The sequence below is a fragment of the Pempheris klunzingeri genome, chromosome 4 (genome assembly GCF_042242105.1).
Source record: "Pempheris klunzingeri isolate RE-2024b chromosome 4, fPemKlu1.hap1, whole genome shotgun sequence".
NCBI classification, from domain to species: Eukaryota; Metazoa; Chordata; class Actinopteri; order Acropomatiformes; family Pempheridae; genus Pempheris; species Pempheris klunzingeri.
This window is the reverse complement of record NC_092015.1, coordinates 11489087-11509985: the sequence shown is the minus strand read 5'-3', so window position 1 is coordinate 11509985 and position 20899 is coordinate 11489087. Positions and strand designations below refer to the sequence as shown.

General features: G+C 43.7%; 1 protein-coding gene across 2 annotated transcripts in view; it reads left to right on the top strand.

Annotated features, from left to right (window-relative positions):
• cux1b (cut-like homeobox 1b) overlaps positions 1–20899 on the top strand; it is a 56623-nt gene that overhangs the window by 20382 nt on the left and 15342 nt on the right. For both annotated transcript variants that reach the window (XM_070829304.1, XM_070829303.1), the window contains exons 3-11: positions 1599–1646; positions 5561–5639; positions 8360–8497; positions 10543–10666; positions 13096–13172; positions 13653–13719; positions 18242–18290; positions 20076–20180; positions 20666–20854. In XM_070829304.1, coding sequence (XP_070685405.1) covers positions 1599–1646; positions 5561–5639; positions 8360–8497; positions 10543–10666; positions 13096–13172; positions 13653–13719; positions 18242–18290; positions 20076–20180; positions 20666–20854 — 876 coding nt within the window. The remainder of the gene's footprint in view (positions 1–1598; positions 1647–5560; positions 5640–8359; positions 8498–10542; positions 10667–13095; positions 13173–13652; positions 13720–18241; positions 18291–20075; positions 20181–20665; positions 20855–20899) is intronic.

Genomic DNA, 20899 nt, shown 5'->3' with positions numbered 1-20899 from the left:
AGAGGATATACATCTCAACTCAAATGACATTAGCACTTTAATTAAAAATTCAGTAAAATAGCAGCTTCAGAGTATTGTTTTAAAAAATGGAAGTGTTGAGATGGTCCCCAAAAGTTAAACATGATTTGAACAAACATTATTGGTGGATTACTGGACCAGACTGCATTACATTATATAGAAGTTTCTTGCTTTTTTGATCACAGACCATACACAAATACATAAATTTGATGCCACAGTTTTAATAGTAAACCATGAGTAAAATGGTGAAATGAAAAAGGTCTTTAACATTAATTCACGCTTTATCAGACAGATGTGTGAGTGCGTTTTGCTTGGCTCTCACCAAACAATGGAGCCTAAACTGAAGCAAAATAAGATAAAAATGTATTAATCCAAAGAGGAACCCGTGCCTGTCATCTCAAAACTAACTGAAAGGAAACAGAGCTCTGAAATGAAAAAAATAGGATATAATCAGAATCAAATGCAAATGACAGAACTGCCACTTCTCTGGTGTTTTGTGTGGGTGTCTTTTTGTGTATGCTCATCCTCTGTGTGTGTGTGTGTGTGTGTGTGTGTGTGTGTGTGTGTGTGTGTGTGTGTGTGAGAGAAGGGGAGAGCCAGAGCAGGGAAGGGGGAGAGACGGCAGGGGCGGGGTGGAGGTCATTATCCCCAGCAGGGGAATATTGAATTGGCCCAGACAAACAGCCACAACGACCCCTGATGAGGTAACAATAGGGCAGGGTCACTGAGGTCATGACCTGTCCTCAGCCCCAGACAAGCGGCCTGTCTGGACCAACCTGGGATTAGACCAGCCCCAGACACTGGTCCCAGGTCAGTTTGGGACGCATGCTCCCTGCAGCATCGGTTAGGCTTTTAGGCGGAGGTTTCTAAAAGGCGCAGAGTCTCCCGAGCTCACATCTGTCGTTGCCCTACTTCACATCTTCATTAGGCAGTTTTGTGAGTATGTGTGTGTCCACAAACTGTGCAAATCAAATGTTCCTGTACAGAATGTCCTATTCTGCCGTGCTTTTTACCGTACGCTCCAGTTCAGTTTGTCAGGATGTAGGCTCAGCTAACAGCATGGTGATTTGCATGTTCCCCAGATACATACTCGACTGGCTATCTAATCTAAAACCGCTGACTCGTACTGGAAAGTCATGCAATGGGACTTGCAGGATGAAAAGCATTTGCTTTATAGTAAAAACTTGGTGTGCGCAGACAATTTGCATTAACTGTAGGCCTACTCTCTGGCTCACTCACTCTCTGTCTCACACGCACTAGTGGTGCCTCTGGGTGGCCCAGGTGGTGCTGCACCTGTTCTGATGAGGAACGCAATCCGCCAGAGCACCTCAGGGTACAAACCTGGCCTCCTCCCTACCCTCATGTTTATCAGTGCTCACGCATCACTCGTGATTCATTGGCTTTGGCAAGAATGGTCGCTGCTTGATTTCAATGAGTAAATTACTTGGTCTCGTTGGTCTTTTAGTATAAAACTTGGAAGAGCTGCTTCTGAACATCAATACCACATATTCCTGTGTTAAGTGTGTATTCTAAAATTGATTTGTTAATTATCTGACTAATCTCCCCTTTTTGTTTTGTAGGATTTACGGAAACAGGTTGCCCCTTTGCTCAAGAGCTTCCAAGGAGAGGTGAGTGTGTCATTGAAAACTTGTGTTGACATAGTGTTAGACGTACATGCTCAAGCACGGCATACTAACAGTGCATTTTATAAAGCCTGTTTGACATTCGTTAACTGGTCTTGCTCCCCGTTCAGTGCCCTTCTTTTCTCTTAAATCGTCTTCTCTCTCACTTCTCCCTCTCGTCTCTTCTCTCCGCCATCTCCTGTTCTTTCTCTTGCCACTATCTCATTTCCCCTCTTTCCTCTCCCTCTTTTCTTCGCTCTGCTCTGCTCTTGATTTTCTGTCCTATTCATGAAGTCCTGTAGCCCGAGGGTGTGTTTAAATTGCATCCTGCAAAAAAAGGCACCACAAAACCCCGGCTCTAGCCAGTCACAACTCACCGAATGCTATTTCCTCAGACTATGTTTGCCTGCATGATTCGGTGGGGATATGTGCAGTTTTTTGTTGATCTGGTGAACCATGAGTCATTTTTGTTCATTGTGGCACATTTATTTACTTTCAATTTAATGTTGTGCCCTTAGTTTTTGTTTACCTTGACCCATTAGAGGTGACTTTTGTGTGTGTGCGCGCTCGCTATATCATACTCCCACCGTTCCCCTCTATCTCCTCCTCCATCATTTTGGCCTACTTCCATCATGACTCCTCCTTTCTGGCAGCCACGCATTTCCAGTTCACTCCCATATGTGAAAGTCAGAGGGTAGGAGTGGAAGCGGCTGGTTTAGACTGGGGCGTTATTTGGGGTTGGAGTGGGTGGACACTCAGCCCAACACTATCTCTTCCCCAGGACGCTCACGCGCACACACACACGGACACACACATGAGCAGAAACAAAATCATCTCAATGGATAGTGACAGGGCTGCTTTGCTACTGGCCATAGAATATTACAGTTTAACACTGGGTTAGTTTCCATATTCTTGTGTTAGAGCAGCAGCCACAGCCAGTGGTTATGTAAAAATGCTGTAATTTATAGTGGTTCCACCATGTTCTGCTGATGATCCACAGTCTATTTAGAGAATAGAAACAGCAGCAATATAATTGGGGCTTTGTCAGCTGTTTCCACCATCCTCATGTTGACACACCTCGACGGCGTGCACACCAGAACACGCTGAGGCGCATAGTGGGTGGTCGCGGAACTGAGAAAGACATTATCTTATGATTATTGAGATAATACTGTACACCCGCGCCAGTCTTTGAGCAGCCCATCAATCAGTCGACTATTCTGTGCGCTCACATGCCACAACATGAGCAGCTCTGAGAATGTGTAATTTTAGCCTGGCTTTGTTTGCTTACCCCTCCGTGCTTTGATCAAGGACAAGACAGTACCAGAAACCAGAGGGTCTTCCTGTTGGAAGTCCCACAGTAACTCATCCTTAAGCATTTTACCCAGGAGCCTGAATCTTTACTAAGTGAATGTGGAACCCAGACAGAACAATAAAAGTTTTAAGCCCAGGAACTTGGAGGTCTTGATACTATGTTTAATCTTTGTCATTGAAAGGTGGATGCCCTCGGGTCATAATTATTACCAATAACAGTACTGTTTCCACAAGGCCTCAGTTTGGTAAACGGGTTATGTGTGTGTGTGTGTGTGTGTGTGTTTGTGTGTGTATGTTGCATGCTCAGTGTTCCTTGTTGGTCCATCGATCAGATAAGCTTTTCCATTATCCAAGGCTTCAGTCTCTGCTTCCCATAGCCTCCCCTTATCAGACTCCACTGGGGCCACACACACAAACACTCACACACGCACACACACACACGCACGCACATACGCAGGTCAGCCCGATGCCCTTCACACACTGTGGGTTAGATAGGGGAGCGAGGCGGTGCTGAGTGATGGTGGCACAAGGTGCTGACGTATGTACGTATGTGTTTGTGTGTGTGGATGTGTCAGGGATACCTTTTGCAATTGCAAGCACTTCTCATCGGTAACCTACTGATACTGGTGAGGTATCATTTGTGTCACTTCATTTGTTTTGCTTGGCCTGTGTGCTCGTGTGTGTGTGTGTGTGTGTGTGTGTGGGATGGGGGCAGGGGAGCATGTAATAGCAGATGTCATTGGGACTGGTTGAAAGAGCTGCAGTTTGGAACAGCAGGGATGTATTTGCAAATCCTGGGTGGTCTTCTAATGGCTCTGGTCCTGCAGTTAACCTGCCTCTAACTGTAGGGTGTGTCCTACATTAAATGTCTATTTCCTGCCTCCCATGTTGGGCTATATAAAGCTGCTGTACCACTGACCTTGGCCCAGTCATTGTACAGTCACGCAGCTGGCTTCCTTCAGTGCCATCGGCAGATCATTTTTTTTGCGTTGATTTGTGAGTGTTTCTTCTTTATCGTGAGATTGATCAGAGGCTCAGAGTTCCATAACACAAATACTCTTATATACACACATGCACACACATTTCAACACTGATGAACAGGTTTGGTGTTGGTGTGTGAGAGGTATTAGTGCTCAGCATCAGTAATCTCCCATTAATGGCCTTGCATTTGAGGATTCTGATCACTCAATGTCACACAGGACATGAAGAGGGTAAAGTACATGATGCAGCATGATGTGAGGATGAGATATAGTGGGGGGGATAGTGTGTGACTGTGTGTGTGTGTGTGTGTGTGTGTGTGTGTGTGTGTGTGTGTGTGAGTGAGCAAGAGAGCAAGACAGGAGCCCTGTGCATGCCAGTTAGACATGATTGTGTGACAGAGAAACATGTGAGAAAGATTGACACTGAAAAAGATTGAGGGAAAGAAAAAAAAATGAGTCAGAGAAACGTGGAAGTGACAAGAGGGAGAATCGAGTGAGAGAGAGACTGAGCAAAAGACATAGAGAAGTAAGGGGGGGGGTGTAGGGAGGGGTGCTGGCACCAGCCTACTCAGGGCCAGATGTTTTGCGGCTAAAAAACTAGAGATGAATCAAAGCCATGTGAAGAGATTTATTAGGTTCCCATAGGAGCCCAGGCAGTATTACATGTAGCCCGCTCTGTTTACAGTGGCAAGAACCCCTAAACCACCCATCAACTACACTACTGGCTTGGCTGGGAATGTGAAGACTTTATATTTGGACTTATATAGGCTTTTGTCTTTATTCTTTTTCTCTCAGCGAGTGTGCTGGAGGAGTTGGAAGAGAAACACAAGGCTGTTTAGTCTAAGTGCGTGAGCCAGAGTAGTCAGCTGTAGCTCTGCCCAGTACAGTAGCACCCTCTGAATGTCTTTATTTGGCATCTGTTTCCCTCGATTTAGACTTGATTTCAGATGTGTTTCGCCTACTCTGTCTGTTTCTCATATTGAAGTGTGACACAGGGACTATAGTTGAGCTTGTTGCCTCATGTTTCAGCATTGACAACAGAGCAAAAGTTCCCCCAGTTTGATTTTAGCATTAATCTCTTATGGATCCATTCTAATGCTGTCCATTTCAATAATATCAGTGATGGAATGCATGCCGTGCCCTCTTGTGTTAATGGCTGCATCAGTAATGGATCCACACTGTATTGCTGCTAAGAGCTGACTGAATAATCTGCCCCTGCTGTGGCTGGAAAGACTGAGCCAGCTGTTTAATGATGTCAGCGTGCTGGAGGGGAAACGAACACACACATTCGCACACGAGCTCACACACACCGACCGACTGACGGACTTAGGCACACTCACTCGAGGACAGACCGACGCGGACACGCACGGGCACGCGGCAAACGAAACGCATCCGTCATCGACTGAACAGCTGAACTGACTCCACGGGAAGGAAACACCAACGCAGCCACTGTCAAGACAACCATGATCGCATGCAACATACCGACGCATAGTGAGGATAGACAGATATGTGGACTACTCTTACTGTGAAATTAATGGGCCTGCCTTTGGAGTGTAGGGATGTGACACTCAGATGTGAGGCAGTGTAACTGACAATTAACCATTCTTTTTCCCTTCTCTCCCCCCGTAGATCGATGCGTTGAGTAAGAGAAGTAAAGAAGCAGAAGCCGCCTTCTTGAATGTGTACAAGAAAATAATCGATGTCCCAGGTAAGACCACATTTAATGTCTGTGCTGTGTGCATCCTTGTGAATGTCCGTGTTCAATGTGTTTGTCTAGACACCTCCCGAGTCCAAAAACATGATCAAGAGACCCCCTTATCCATGCAGACAGCACCAACAGGGGAAGAGAAAAAGCATGACACCATCCCTCTGGTGCTCCTTCACTGTGCATCCAGGCGTGTGCGACGCCTTAATATGTCCCCATGAGCTCTCATCCCTACTGGTGAAGCCTTTAGAGGGTCTTAACAGAAGGTGCGTCCTGATATGGATGACAAGTGCGCTCCACGATTGGCTGCTGAGAAGTGCACACATGAGCAGTCACGTTCAGCACACTGAGGCCGAGGAGGGCTGCGCAGCACAGAGTGTTACAGAACACACGCAGTCACAGAGCTACTGGTTGGAGATTTTCAGCTGTATGGGAGCCCTGGAGGGGCTGTGCATGTAGGAATGAGAGAAGAGTTGAGTTCATCTATAGCGTAAGGAGGTCATCATATTCCCACATGGATAGACCTACAGTAATATCTTTGGATTGTACTGCTCCCAATAAGTCAGCGCCAGCTCTGACGGGGCTATTCTTAACTTGCAGCGAGACAATGATGTAATGCCTGATGCACACACGCACACAGACACAGACCAGCCTGACTAATGCAGCAGTCTTGAAAGAGGAAACAGTGTGTTTTGTTCTGTCTTCTATCAGCTGAAGGCCTGGTTAGTCAGCCCAGTGTGCTCTGCTTTAGATTAAAGGTGTCTGGCGAGAGCGCTCAGCACCAGTGGCCCACAAGTCAAACTGCTTTTAACAGGCTGTACGGTTGATTTGGAGGGGGGCCTATGTGAAGGACAAAGGTTTGATAAGAGGGAGAGAAAGTTGATTTTCAAGGGCGCAGAGGCACATGGGAGTCCAAATTCAGGGCATACAGTTATGTTTCTTAATGTTTGTTTGCAATTGTGTGGAGTTATGAGACTCTATGCAAGTGTGCACATGTGTGTTTGTGACAAGGTGTGCGTGTGTGTGTGTGTGTGTGCTTGACTGTGTGTGTGTCAGAGCTTAGCCCTGCATGGTGTGTCACCTTGACAGCACAAAATCAGCATGAAATTCCCCAATCGTTCTCTGCTGATCTCTCATTAGCATAGTTAAGATATCTAACTGCGTCAGACATGAGACACACACACACACACACACACACACACACTCAGCCCTTACCCCCAGCTGTAAGCTGTCAGTTCCTCTTATCTGTACAACACACACACACATAAACACACTCACACACACAAACTGCTCTTTTAGCTGGCATGCTGATGAGCGTCGCCTGCGTCTCTTGGCTGCCTGTCACCAGTCTGCCACCCATGAGCACCAATCAGATGTGATTGGCCTGACTGACAGGGCTCTCTCTTCATCACACTGACAGTTAACCCTGCTGTGTGTTCACAGAGACGTTAGTAAAATGCCTCCAGAAAGTTGTCTTTTTTCCTTCTGTCTCTGCTTCTTTAATCTCTCAGTTACCTTTTGCATCGACTAGTTTACGGCTCCACTTTGTCCATCTGTCTGCTCCCATGTTTCTCTTTTTTTCTTGTTTCAAGCTGCATCATAGTGAACACTTTAACTGATCACAGCCCAGTAATCTCTGTTGTTAATGTGTCTCATCCACTCTCTGTGTCTCTTTATGAGTATCACTTATCTGGTTCCCTTGCTGTGTCAGCAGCTGACGCATTCGTTATTTTTCCCATACAAAACCAAAGTTTATCTCGTACACCGACAATAGTTTCTGTTGATACAAAGACTGATAGTATATCATTCAATAACCTTTATGGATAAAGTTTTGTTGATACAGAATGTGAAAACTAGCCATGACCTTTCAGTGTTGTAAACAGTTGTAGGAAGCCAAATCTCCGTTCTGTTCTTTTCTTTCTAATCAGTGGAGTGCACTAACATTTAGTGTTGACAGTAGAGCCTGACCAGTGCTGGGTGTGTTTGAGGTCGATATTGAGAATAGTTCAAACCCAATGAAAATTAATTGACCGGTTTTTAGATACGGGTGTTAAAGTTTCATGACAAAGACATGTTCAGGGTAGGATATTTTACCGCTGAACAACAATGTGGTTTATAATCAAAGATGAGAGTGTGATAAGTAGAGTACCGGATGCATTATTGAACACTAAACCTAGCTGGAAAATAAATGATTGCATATTAATGAAAACACATTGAACTTGAATCAGGAAAATACAGTGAAGTACAGTACAGACAAATGCATTTTTTCACATAGTTGTAACTTGATTTACTGCACTACATATCTGTTAAAATAAACACAGATCTCTTTGATCATTTATTAATCTGTGATAATCCAACATGAGATGATAATATTAGTTCTGTAAATACAGTCAGGCTCTGACCTACAGCGGTCTGTCGCCATAGCAGTGTCTCTAGATATAACTCACCTTGTCATAATATTGCTAGTAAGTGTGATAGTTTTTGGTCCTTGCTGGAACCAGTAATTCTCCGCGGGGAGTTCAAAGGTCAGGGTCAGCCCCAGAACGGTTCTCCTGGAGCAGTTAGAGATTCATTGCCTTGCTCAAGGACACTTCACCAGGGCAAACGCTTGCTCTCACAGGGCCTTGAATGTGGTTATTCCTAGCTCACTACACCACCTCACCGCCCTTGTTTGTGTAATCTGCTTTGCAGCGTGTTAACGTGGTGTGTGTTGTCTCTGACAGATCCTGTACCTGTGTTGGAGCTGGCTCAGCAGCTGCAGCTGAAGCTCCAGAGGATGCACGACATTGAGACAGAGAACACCAAACTTCGAGAGACACTGGAGGACTACAACAAAGAGTTTGCAGAGGTCAAAAACCAAGGTTAGAGACAGGACACATGCAGAGGGACACATTTTGGGATTTTACCGACATTGAGAGGGGCATGGATGTAGGCCATGCAATTAATCACAGATGACCACACATCAAAATTTCATATACCTACGATTAGTATTTGTGTAGTTCAGCAGTGTTTTAATGTTACATTCTCTCTCGTATTACGTGACCAGTCACAACCACTGGATCTGCAGAGATGGTTAAGCAGCGGCTCCAGTGAGAATGAGAAAATTCCTACCAATATTGTTATTTAAATAGCTAATTTAATATCACATTGCTAATTTAGGAACAACCGCCTTTGGCCAACACTGACACAGCTACGGTGATGTTGATCAGTGCGCATTGTTCTTGCAAAAATACATAAAATCAAAAAAATTCCAGGTGACCTGTAAGGAAGGTGAAAAGACCGGATCTGTGCAGTCATGAACATGAAAATGTAGTTTTGAAGTGATCAAAGTGTGTGTTTCAGAAATAATGCACAAAGCAAGATGACAAACAAATTGTACATTTTCTATTTGGATTTTGGCTGCAAAAAAAGTATTAATGTGGTAAATAGACCCTCAAACTGCTCCTAATTTTGTAATTCCACTTTGTAAATATGAGTAAAAATGTGTAAATTAAAATGTTCAAGCGCAAAACTACAGCATTATTTCCTAATGAAAAACTGTTTATTAAGAAAAATATTGGGATTCTTATTTTTCCCAGTTATGCTTGTGGTTAACCTCACCATTCGGTGCTCTATGTTGATGTATATGTAGGCGTTTTTAAAGTGCAAATTTAAGGTCAAAGAGACATATTTAGAAGCCCTTTTTCAACATATTTTAATACCTCATAAATTTTTGAAACACACAAAAAATGTACAAGGTTTTACATTTTCAAATAGGTTTTCAGGGGGAAAAACATGAGGCACAGTTTCATGAATAAAAAACGACAGGCTACCTCAGGGTAAAGAAAGATGGAAAAACTGACAAAGGCAGAGAGAGATGAGTGAGAAGCAGTAATAAAAGTGGTGTAATTTCAGTCGAAAAGGAGGCGTGAGTGAGCGAGCAGGGAATGTTTTGGAATCCCCCTTTCCTCAGTGAGAGTTAATTGGAACAGCTCGATAACGGCAGGGTTCCATTCTGCCATTGATTTTCCTGTTCCCTCATCCTTTATCCCTCCTTCCCGCCTCAATAGATGGGGGATATTTAAACCCCAAAACACACTGTGGAACTCCCACTCCTGTTAAACACACACACGGACCCGCCCGCACACTTGCACACTTGCGCACGCACACACATATAAAGAGTGCAGGGGCCATTGATCCCCGCAACCTAAATGTTTAAAGTTCAGTTAAGCAGTTAAGGGGTAAGAGGGCTCTGAGGGGACTCTCCTCTATTGATTATGTGTCAGAGCAGTGAGACTGGAGTTTAAATCACGCGCACACACACACACACACACACACACATACATATACACACACAATGCTAAGAGCCCTCAGTCAAAGGCAGCAAGCAGCAATGCTCTTTATCATTGTCTCACTCACTTATATCTTTCTCTGAGAAACACACATACGTACACAGACAGACACACACACACACACACACACACACACACACACACAGACGTACACGGAGGCCTATTTATTACCCCAGTTATGTGTTAGATTTATTTCAGGCTGCCCCATACAGAGCTCAGCCGTCAGCAGGTTATGGGGTTTCAGCACTAATGCAGTCCTAATGAATACAGCATATCTACTGTTGGTGAACGCTGAATATTCTATACCACTCATGGATGTAAAGATTAGGCAGGAGCCGTAGGGGCCACGGCCTTCGTCTGTGCTGACAGAGGAAGAATGTGGGATATGAAACGCTGTTCCTTAAGCAAAGGTCAAACCCCCCCGTTGAAAGCATTATCGTCATCACTGCCATTTATCACATCTCAGAAACTGTGATGGTCTGTTTTTTTTTTAACATATTTTGGAAATTGCCCATATTTTAACGCCTCCTTCCTTTTCTCTGAACGCCCGGCTTTCTGCGTTTTACCTCCTCCAGAGGTGACCATTAAGGCCTTGAAGGAGAAGATTCGCGAGTATGAGCAGTCTCTGAAGAATCAAGCTGAGAACCTGGCCCAAGAAAAGCAGCTCCAGCTACACAACGACTATGCAGAGAAGGAGAGGTAAAACTTTGTGTGTGTGTGTTTCTGTGTTAGACCAGCTGTGTTTTAAGTAATAACCTCTGCATTATTTTGCAATTTTAAAGCTTTGGGTCCCTGCGCCCTGAGGCAGATCTGCTATGGTTCTAATCTTTGAATGATAGGTTTAAGGTTTCTGGCTTTATTTAGCAGAGCTAATAGTCCTTGAACGTTTTCTCACAGTTATCAGTTTGATCGCCAAATTGTTGCTTATTGCCTCCCCGACCTTGCTTTCCCTTTGCAGATGAGTGCAGGAATGGAAAGTAACCTACATAAAAGACAATGCCAGCATTTTTGTCATGTGGGTGCTTGCCATTCTTGTCTCGATGGGAATCGACACCTCAGACTCCCATTTTCTGTCTTTACCAGGGCATGGTGCAGTCTCCTCGCTCGGAATAATTGCTGCCACAGTCATCTACTGTGTCTTAAAATATACAATAACTAAATGATACCCACCAAGTTACTATAATGACTACAAATGTGCTTAGGTGTCACTTTATTTTGACATGACATAATATATTTTGATTTAATAGGTTGCCTCCTTTTCAAACCCATTTTCAAAACATTTTGAAGTGTGTGATTTTCAGCTACACAGGAAGCCTGTGGCGGTAACAAATAAGCTGAAAATTGCTGCCATATATTTTAAGAACATGAAAACAAATTCTGACTTCTCAGATGATATATTAACTCTTTACAAAGGCTAGAGTGACTCACTCCTTTACCACACAGGAGCCCATTCAACATAAAGATGATGAAACTAATTGCCCAATGTGCGGGCAGCCATTATATTAGTCCACTTAATGACAGACTGTACTCCTCCTCCTCAGAAAATCCAGATTAATATGATTGTGGCCAGTTTAAATGATCACGTGAATCCACATTTGGTTCAGTTTTTCAAATGCAGGTAGAGCATTGACTTGTCAGTCTTAAATGTAGTTATCCTGGATAACTGTGTGCTCCTATTTTGAATTAAAGGCATAAATAAACATTTGTGCAGAAATGATGAGCACTCATACGATTAGCTGGTGCAGCCTCAGGGCTTAAAGAGATAGCATATTTTTACTGAGGCTGAACAGGAGTTAAAGGCTATGATGGATGTATCAAACCTGAAAGTGTATCTTAGCTTCTTAAATGAAGCACTGCCAAACTCTTAAAATCAATACTCTGAAGTAACAGATTAAGTACATGAGTCATAGAGCTCAACAACACAGCACGCAGATATAATAATGATGGAGTTGTGGAGTGTAATTTCTGAATTACTGCATACAAAAAGCACAGTGAGTTACACGTGTCCTTACAAAAGAAAAAAGTAAAGAGTAAGAGATTTTTCCACTGCACCCGTTTTTTTGTTCGCACAGGAAATGACTTCCTCTGTGGTGGTTGATCATTTAACAGTATTTTGAGTACTGCTTACTGTCACCTTTCAGCAACTTTCACCTGCAAATGAGTTATCAAAAAGTCTAAAGTCAAGAGAAAGTGTTGGTTAATATTCCTTCCTTAGATATTTTACTTTAATTCCAAAGCATGAAGCACTGCCAGTGCACGCTGCTGCTTTCTTCACTTTCCATTACCATCATTAAAGCACTTTAGTAGAAATCTTTCTCAATGATCATTTTTTAGTAAGTCCACGGCCCACTTGAAGTGGATTTATAAGATTGGGTTTGTTTGCTAAACTTACATTACAGATTTCATATTTCCTCTCTTGTCAATCATCTTGTTTGCTGTGAAGCCGTGTTAAAGCTCATTGCCCCTTTCAGACGTTGAGTAGAAGATCAATTGTCCAACTGTATTTCCTTTACGTCAGTGTTTTATAGGCCTCTTCCTGTCTGCAGAGAGCTGACTTCCTGTGTCTGAGAGGGGCAGTAAATGGATGGCACCTCTGATGCATTTTATCCTGCAAGGAGTGAGGGAAGGAGGGAGAGAGAGAGAGATGAAAGGAAGAAGGAGAGGGCAGAAAAATAGAGATGACAGGAGAGACAGATTGGCGGAGAAGGGGGGCATCAAAGAGTGCCATAAAGCCTGTCTTTGTGCTAGATTATTGATGTTTTTACACGCAGTGGCAATTTCTCAGCAGAGCCCAACTTTTTATATGCTAAGAATGAATCTATTTTATCCTTGTGGTTTCTGACGCCCCCTCCCCCCTCTCTTACTCAACCTCTCTCTCTCCCCTCTCTCCCTCCCCCCGGGTGCAGTGTGCCCCAGTGGCCAGACATTCCTGCCTAATAGGGCTGCTTAATGAGGAGTGGGTTGTGTTGGGAGGATTTTAGTGGGGAAAACACTTCAGAAATGGTGGGAAAATAGAGAATAGTTGCAGTTGCCACAATGTGTGAACCCAAGATTTACTGACTCAGTATCTCTATCTGTGACTCTCTGCTCCCTGCTTTCTTTTTCTTGCTTTCTGTCTGCCTCTGTAGGAAACTCCAGGAGAGCCAGGACTCCATGTCCTCAAGGTTGGAAGAGGCTGAACACAAGGCCCAGTCCCTACAGACAGGTACCAGCCTACTTAGTCCTTACAGGCCTGGGTTCTGTTTTAACCAGCTCAGATAAAATGGCAACTTCTTCTCTGAATATGAGGTGGTGCTTCTCAAAGCCTGGTTTCAAGTACATATTTCTCATGAAATGTTGATTCATTGCTAACGTTTGGGGAAGTTTAACACTCAATACTTAATCTGGTTCATCTGGGCTAGGTGGGTGTGGTTAGATCAAATTGACAGTAACCTGGCAACATAAGCGAATAGCTCCACATCTTACACTTGAAACAAGTGAGAAAAGCACAGGCAAAAACTCAAATACAGAAATCTGTCATGTGAAATGACCAGAATGTGTCTTCGTCAGATCATTGTGTTTATACAAGAGTCCGTTGCTCATAGTAAGAGGCTGTTTATGTGTACTGTTCATGTTTGGATGTAAGTACTTCATTTGGAGCAGGAAAACTCACAACTGACCCCCCCCCCCCCACTGCCTTTCACAGCACTTGAAACAACTCAGGCCGAGCTCTTTGATTTGAAGACCAAGTATGACGAGGAGTCCACAGCAAAGTACGTGTCTCGCTGATCTATGTGTGTGTGTTTGCTGGTGACTTCTCTCCTCTGGCCTCCATAGTCTGTTCCTGACATAATCATCCTGTTTAGTGAATCTCTTTGCCTGGAAACTCCCCCTTCTCTCCCTAACAGCTGGACTGTCTCCCACAACGCTCAGCAGCCTCCAAATCCCAGCATTACCGGCACACTGTAAATACGGACATGGATTGTGATGCATTCTGCCGCCACAGCAAGCACCAAAACAGAGATTTTTTTTTTGTGTGTGTGGCGTAGTCTAAAGTGCCATGTGATTCATCAGGGTCATGACGTAGAGGAAAGGCTGTCGAGGGTCATTTTGAGATCTCTGACTTAAAGCCACACAGGCTTCCAACAGGACCTGTAAGATAAGGGAGCCTCAATTACTTGAGCTGTAGGCATCTATCATTATTGATCTCATAGTAGTGGCGAGGATGAGAACAGAAGCTTTTCCATGTCAGCACTCCACACTGTGAAGTGGCACTTTATGACATTCACACTCCTCGTTCCCTCAGGCTTAGTAACTGGGAACCAGACCCACTCGAGTTACTGAACCACATTCAGAAGGTTTTAAATTCTGAGAAGAAAAACAAAGCTTTTCATGGTGTTTTATTGGTAATTGGCGCTGTACAAGAGGAGATCACACTTTCCTTGAAACATTAACTCTTTCTGTAAATCCAAGACTGTGTCTAAATGGTCAAGGGCATCCTGCATGAGCCTCGTACGCGAAGTACAACAGGGTATCAACTTGGCTTTTAAGGCCCCCCCCCCCCCATCCCATTTACCATGCCCCAAACTCACTGTGTCTCTCCATTAACAGAGTTGTTAAATTGATTGGCTGTTAAAAACAGATCGATCTCTCCTCTCTCTCCCTCACAATACTTTTTTTCCCCCCTTTCTCCCTCCCTCACACTTTGTCTTTTATCTCCTACATTTTGTGTTCGAGCATCAGAGGAAAGGCCACAGGAAGACATTGCATGTAGTATAATGGCACTAATCAATAGGTTTCATAGTCTATCAGAGAGCCTCTCTTTATTTTCTTCCCCCATGACTGCACCGCTCCTCTACTTTCTCTCATTTCTTTACACTTCCTCCTTCCTTTTTTCACCCTTGTCTGTTCCTTTTATGTCAGAAGAACACATTTTGAAAAGACACATATAGTAGACCCCATTTGCTTACAGAAGCTAATAAACACATGCCGGCCCGCATCCACACATGCGCTCACACACACACACACACACACACACACATACAAATACACACGCACTCGTGAGCCTGAGGCAGTCAGGGTCCTTGACTATGTGGCGTGCTGTGATCTGAAATTTTAATGCAACGCTTTAAAGCACACACAAACCCTCTCTAACCCTGCACCCTCCCAGTCCTTGGAGTCCTTCCCCCGTTTACTGCTTGGCTGAGCAAATCGCCAGTGTTTGGCTGAACACAACTTTTAACCCTTTGACTGCATATATTTGGCACTGCAAAATACAAACGCCATACATATCATGCACTTTTTCTCACAAACATGCACACACACACACGCACACACACACTTGCTCTAAACTTTCCACTAAGGAGGACATTGCGTGACAAATCCCCCATCCTCTTGCTGCATTCGGGTAATCTGCCTTTTAAAATACACACTAACACTCACACACACAAACACACAGCTGTACACACACACTCCCTGAGAATTTGGTCGATGTTGCAGTGCCCAGAGTTTGTGAGCTTCAGCGGGAGGCGGGCCTGCAGATGTAGTGTAGACCTCGTCTGTGTGTTGGCGCTGTGAGGGTCTGGCTGGCCGCATTTTACCCGTTTAGTCCCTGTTAAAGATTAATGATATATTGATCCACAGCCCCACAGGATGCTGTGTGTGTGTGTGTGTGTGTGTGTGCATGCTCTTCTGTATGTTTGTGTGTGTCTTTATCTGTATGTAAAGGATTGATACCATTTTGAGAAAACCCATTTAATTGCTGCTAATTAGGCAACAGTCAGTAAGTGTTTCCTTTGTCCATCTCAAGCACACGCAAACACAAAATGGCGCACAACACACACACACACACACACACACATACACACAGACAGACACACTCTGTGTGCTAGCTTCTTTTTAAGCCTCCTTGAAATCCCCAAGGTAACACACTGTGAAAATGCAATGTGGAGAAAGCCAAGGAAAGAAAAGGAATGGAGTGATGAAAGCTAGAGGGCAAAAAGCAAGTCGGGCTGGAGGCTACAGCGAGGAAGAGGGGATAAGAGTGTGATAGAGGAGGGAAATGAAAATCTAAATCAGGGGAATATCCTGCTGGCACCGAGGACAGAGGCCGAGGAAGAGAGGGCGAAAGATGAGAGAGGGGAGGTGGAAGGAAAAAAAGATGAAAGGAGAAAAAGTGAGAGGGCAATGGGAAGGGAACGGGTTGAGGGGAAAGGATAGAGGCAGGCAGAGGGTGGAAAAGAAAAGGAGCAGTTGAGTGAGGAGCAAGAGAGAGAAGATGATAAGAGATGAAAAGGCCTGTCTGAGATGGAGGAAGTACAGTAGGGGCTTAGAGGCTCTGGGCTTGTTTCAGAAGTCCTACAGTACTCACTGATGTCACTGGGTGCACCCATTGGCTTTCATGGTACAAAAGAGTGTGTGTGTGTGAGTGTGTGTTGTTTGTGCATGCAATTTCAAGTACAGCTGTGCGTCTACTCTATAGCTCCTCCCTGTGGCTGCTATACAGAGCTTTGTAGATAAGTTTTGGTGGCATAAAATCAGGATTTATCATTAAGAAGGTCCCACCCTTTACTGCTGAGTGTTTGATGAATTAATTCTACTGGGCGCATTGGCTGGCCGTGGACAGTTCCTGCCCTGCCCAGCGACTGACTGACTGTATCAGGATATGCAGAAAATCCCTTCCCTGTGATCTGCTTTGGCCCTCAGCCTCTAGCTTTGCCTTTATAATTCCCAAATACAGCCAAATCCAAAGGTTATTTAAGAAGACTTTGTGCATCTGTACTTTGATTAAATGATCACATTTGGAGCAGGAGCGGTGGTGTATTTGGGTTGCATTACTACCCATAAACGCTCTCCATTACAAGCTTTTCTGGCTTGTTGGCTCTCTGACCTTACATTTGTGTGTACGGGAATGCGATTGAGTGCGCACGTGGGTCCCGCACACTATAGCTTAAGACAGGATAAAAGCTGGTGAGGTAGCGAACTATTATGTTGCTTAAATGCATACTAGATCCTTTTAACTGTTAGGGAAAGAATAAAAGCAGAGAGTGAAAAGCTCTCCCACCCACATCTGATTCTTTTTGCTGCAGTGCCTGTGGCACAATGTTGACCTAATATCAACTGTGTCTGTTTTGTTAAACACATTCAAATCAGTAGTACTCAAGCCTATGGGACATAACACTGTTTCTCATACTGTGACACACAAATACAAAAGCTGCTTGGGTTATTGGGTTCACTATCAAAGGATTGCAGTGAAATCAAAAGGTCTTAATGGACGCCGCAGTGCACATTCGCGTTCACGTCTTTGCATTCAATGCCGCCCATGTTTTCTTATCAGCAAATAATGTCTTAAACACACATGCACACACACCGTGCCTTTGCACTGCATTGAACAGCAACTAAGGAATTTTGTCAGGATTTTCATGCATTCGTTTGTTGTAACTTGCTCATACGGCAAAACGAAATACGAAATGTATTCAAACTTTATCTTTTGGTGCGCACACGAACACACACACTGATGACTAATTAATGGAGAAGTTGATCATATTTAGTTAATTATTCAGGTGCAGTGTTAAACCTGAAATTTAGTGCAAGTCTTACCAAAAAATTTACATCCATTGCATTTCTGTGTTCGCGGCTGCTTCGTCCTTGTTCCCAGTATTTTTTTCCCACATCTTAGTCATTGTTTGTCGAAAAGTGACAGGTATTCGCGTCATTCACGAAAGAGGGTTATTAAACAATCTTTCTAAAGTCCAATGATACGTGGTATTATGGGGATGTATTCCTGTTGTCTGACCTCTAGCAAGTGAGAGGTGAACCATGGCCTCCATCCAGACCATTAGTCAGACACAATCACACAGCTTCATAGCAGATTAGTCTGCTGTATTAGGACTTAGAGCTCTATTAATGTAATCCCTCTGTTTTAGTGTGGCCTGGGTTTAGGGGCTTACATGTGCGCACCCACACACATAGAAATACACGCATATACACGCACACACACACTTAAATACATGTATGCACGCACACATACAAGCTGTTTGGGTTATGGAGTTCACAATCAATGGATTAAGGTGAAATTTAGACAGTAGCTTAATGGGCACGACACCAGCATTCTCTAAATGTGTTCTCTCTGAACAATTGCACACATGTGATGTTTGCACTGTGTACTTTTCTTCCTGGGAATCATCTATCCATTCATCCATTTTTTAAATTTTTTTATTTGTGTGCTGTGTTTCAGTGAGTCTGTTTTATGAGCGCTGTCGCATCACGTGTTCTAACAATAAACGTCTTCCTCAGGGCCGATGAGATTGAGATGGTGATGACAGACCTGGAAAGAGCCAATCAGGTAACCCGCTCAACATCGTAACAGCACATTTTTACACAGAATTGTCCAAATTGTCCGTCACACCAGGCTTCCCACGTTTTTCTGTTAAAATACAGACAAAAAACAACTGTTGTTTGACTAAAGATGTTTGACTAAAATTGTTAAATTAGAAATGGTTACATGGGAAAAGAACTTACTGATGCAAGTAAATTTGATTTAAAGGATTTCTTCTAGTGATATTCTATGTTTTTCTAGCTGTCAAGACTGAAACCAACAATGAATTTCTTCTACCAACAAGTATTGTCTGTGTACCCAAAGCCCGGTGTAGCTTATTGCTCTGCACCGTAGGCCTCTATTGTCATCCAAAAACCATAAAAACACATCACTTAGCCACAGCGATGCACCGGGTCACAAGTTCCACACTTTAGTTTATTTTGAGTTGATCCCATGTACACCATCCTGCTGCCATAAATATTCACTAAAGCGCCATGTGTGTATTAATCTGCGGCTTAAAATAGTCCCCAACAAATAACATTAACATTTGTTAAGAACTACAGTGCCCAGCTGTTTTATTATTCAACTTTATCTAAAAATCAAACTATATATTCTCGACCCTTTTTTAAAGAGTTGTACCTTCTGTAAAAACAAAGGGCTTGGGGCTGAGAGAGGAGGTGAAATTGGGAAGTACTGGACTTGGTTTGTCTTTGTCTATTTTCATGGTATTTGTTAAAAATACCAAAACTATAGAACATCACTAGCCCTAGCCTTTACAATACAAATATTATCTGTTCACAATCTATGAAATGTGGCTTAGGTTAACAAATAATGACTTGCTTATCACTGTGATGGCTGCTGTTTGTTTTACATGTTTATTACACACCTACTAAACCCATCCAGCTGAAATAAGCCCCCTAGCGCGCCCTCTGCCCTCGTGTTGTAAATATTCCAGTGGTATCTGTTAATGTCATTGTTGTTAACTTTCATTATTAGCCCAAGAGTATGATTTGTGGCTAAAGGGGTAGCATAGGCATGTAATGTTAATATTAGCCTAAAGGTTAGCACTCCAACTATAATGCCACACACACACGCACTATTCACACTTCTGATTTGAGGTTTACAGAGGATGACAGCATGGCCTCCAGCTCAGTCACAGACTTTTTATACGCTTTTATAAGGAGAAAATGGAAAACAGGATTTTTCTTTTGCGACTAGCAGTCCAACTCCCACCCAGTCAATAACGGCTCTCAATATGGTTGCAATTAGGAACACTGTGGAATCGGCTCCCTGTAACTCCTAATGATGGCAAGTTGGCCAGCGTTGCAGATGATTCCCAACTGGAGCATGGCACTTTGGCCATAAATACGAGGCATCGGGTATCATCTCAATTCCCAGGACTAATTTAATATTTTCAATTAAGGAAAAATCCACCCTCGGCTATGGTTCCACGCTTACTTTGCATTCTCCCTGCCCTCCCCCACTCAGGGGTATGCATTTGTTTGTGCTGGAAGGGGCTGGACTCCGTTTCCACACAGACACACATTTGGCAGGTAGAAGAAGATGGTGTATTGGAAAACTTTATTCCTTCAATTTGATTGCCTTTTTGGATCGCCACTTGCCCAGCAGCTGTGCAATACAATGAATTCATCCATACACTTAGCAAAAAAATTGTCTAAAAACAACAGTTGTGTGTGCACCAAAAGAACAACGCTACACAGTAGCACTGAACTGACCATTAGATGATCATGTTTGACATTGTTAGAACCTCCACTAGTTATTTCACCCTAAATTTTCCTTCTCTCCTTCCAGCGAGCAGAAGCAGCTCAGAGAGAGGCGGAGTCACTCAGAGAGCAGCTGTCCTTGAGTAACCAATCCCAGCAGCTCAGCAGCCCGGCCAAGGCCGACGCTGACACGGTAACACATTTCACTGCCGCACTGATTTACTGGATGGCTGACAAAGAGGTATTGATAGGCCAAAGATCAGCTTGGTCCTTTTAAAGCAGAGGAGATCAGCTGATTAAAGCTTCAATTTATGGATCACTGTGATCATTGATCTTAAAGGTCAGGCATTAGAGTCAATAGGTGATTGGTGTATTGATTAACTGATTTATTGACCTGTTTACCAGCCTGCAGGGCGAGGCTTGGTTAAAGTATCCACTTCATTGATCCTTCAGCTTTGGATGGTTGTGACTGGTTGATAAGTTACCCTCTGATTATTGATCTGAAGGGGGAAGGCTCTTTTGAGACGATAATCAGTAAATAGATCAGCTTCTGTCTGATTGCTTTAATGATTAATCGAATGTATCTGACAGCATGACTTTGTATGCGTGGTTTTATGAATACTCGTGTAGGTTTTATTTTGCTCATTAGATTTAACTGCTGTTCTCTTTGGTCTTTAGGAGCAGGCGGCGGAGGGGGCATCCCACTCAAGTCTGGAGGCGGAGCTCAGGGCCAAAGAAAGGGAGACTGCCCAGCTGGTGGAGGACGTCCAGAGACTGCAGGCCAGCCTGACCAAACTCCGAGAGACCACCAGCTCCCAGATTGCACAGCTGGAGCAGCAGCTAAGCAGCAAGACTGCCATTCTCAAGGTACAGGGCACACAGCTGCAGTTTTCCAAGGATTTTAAGTTGTTT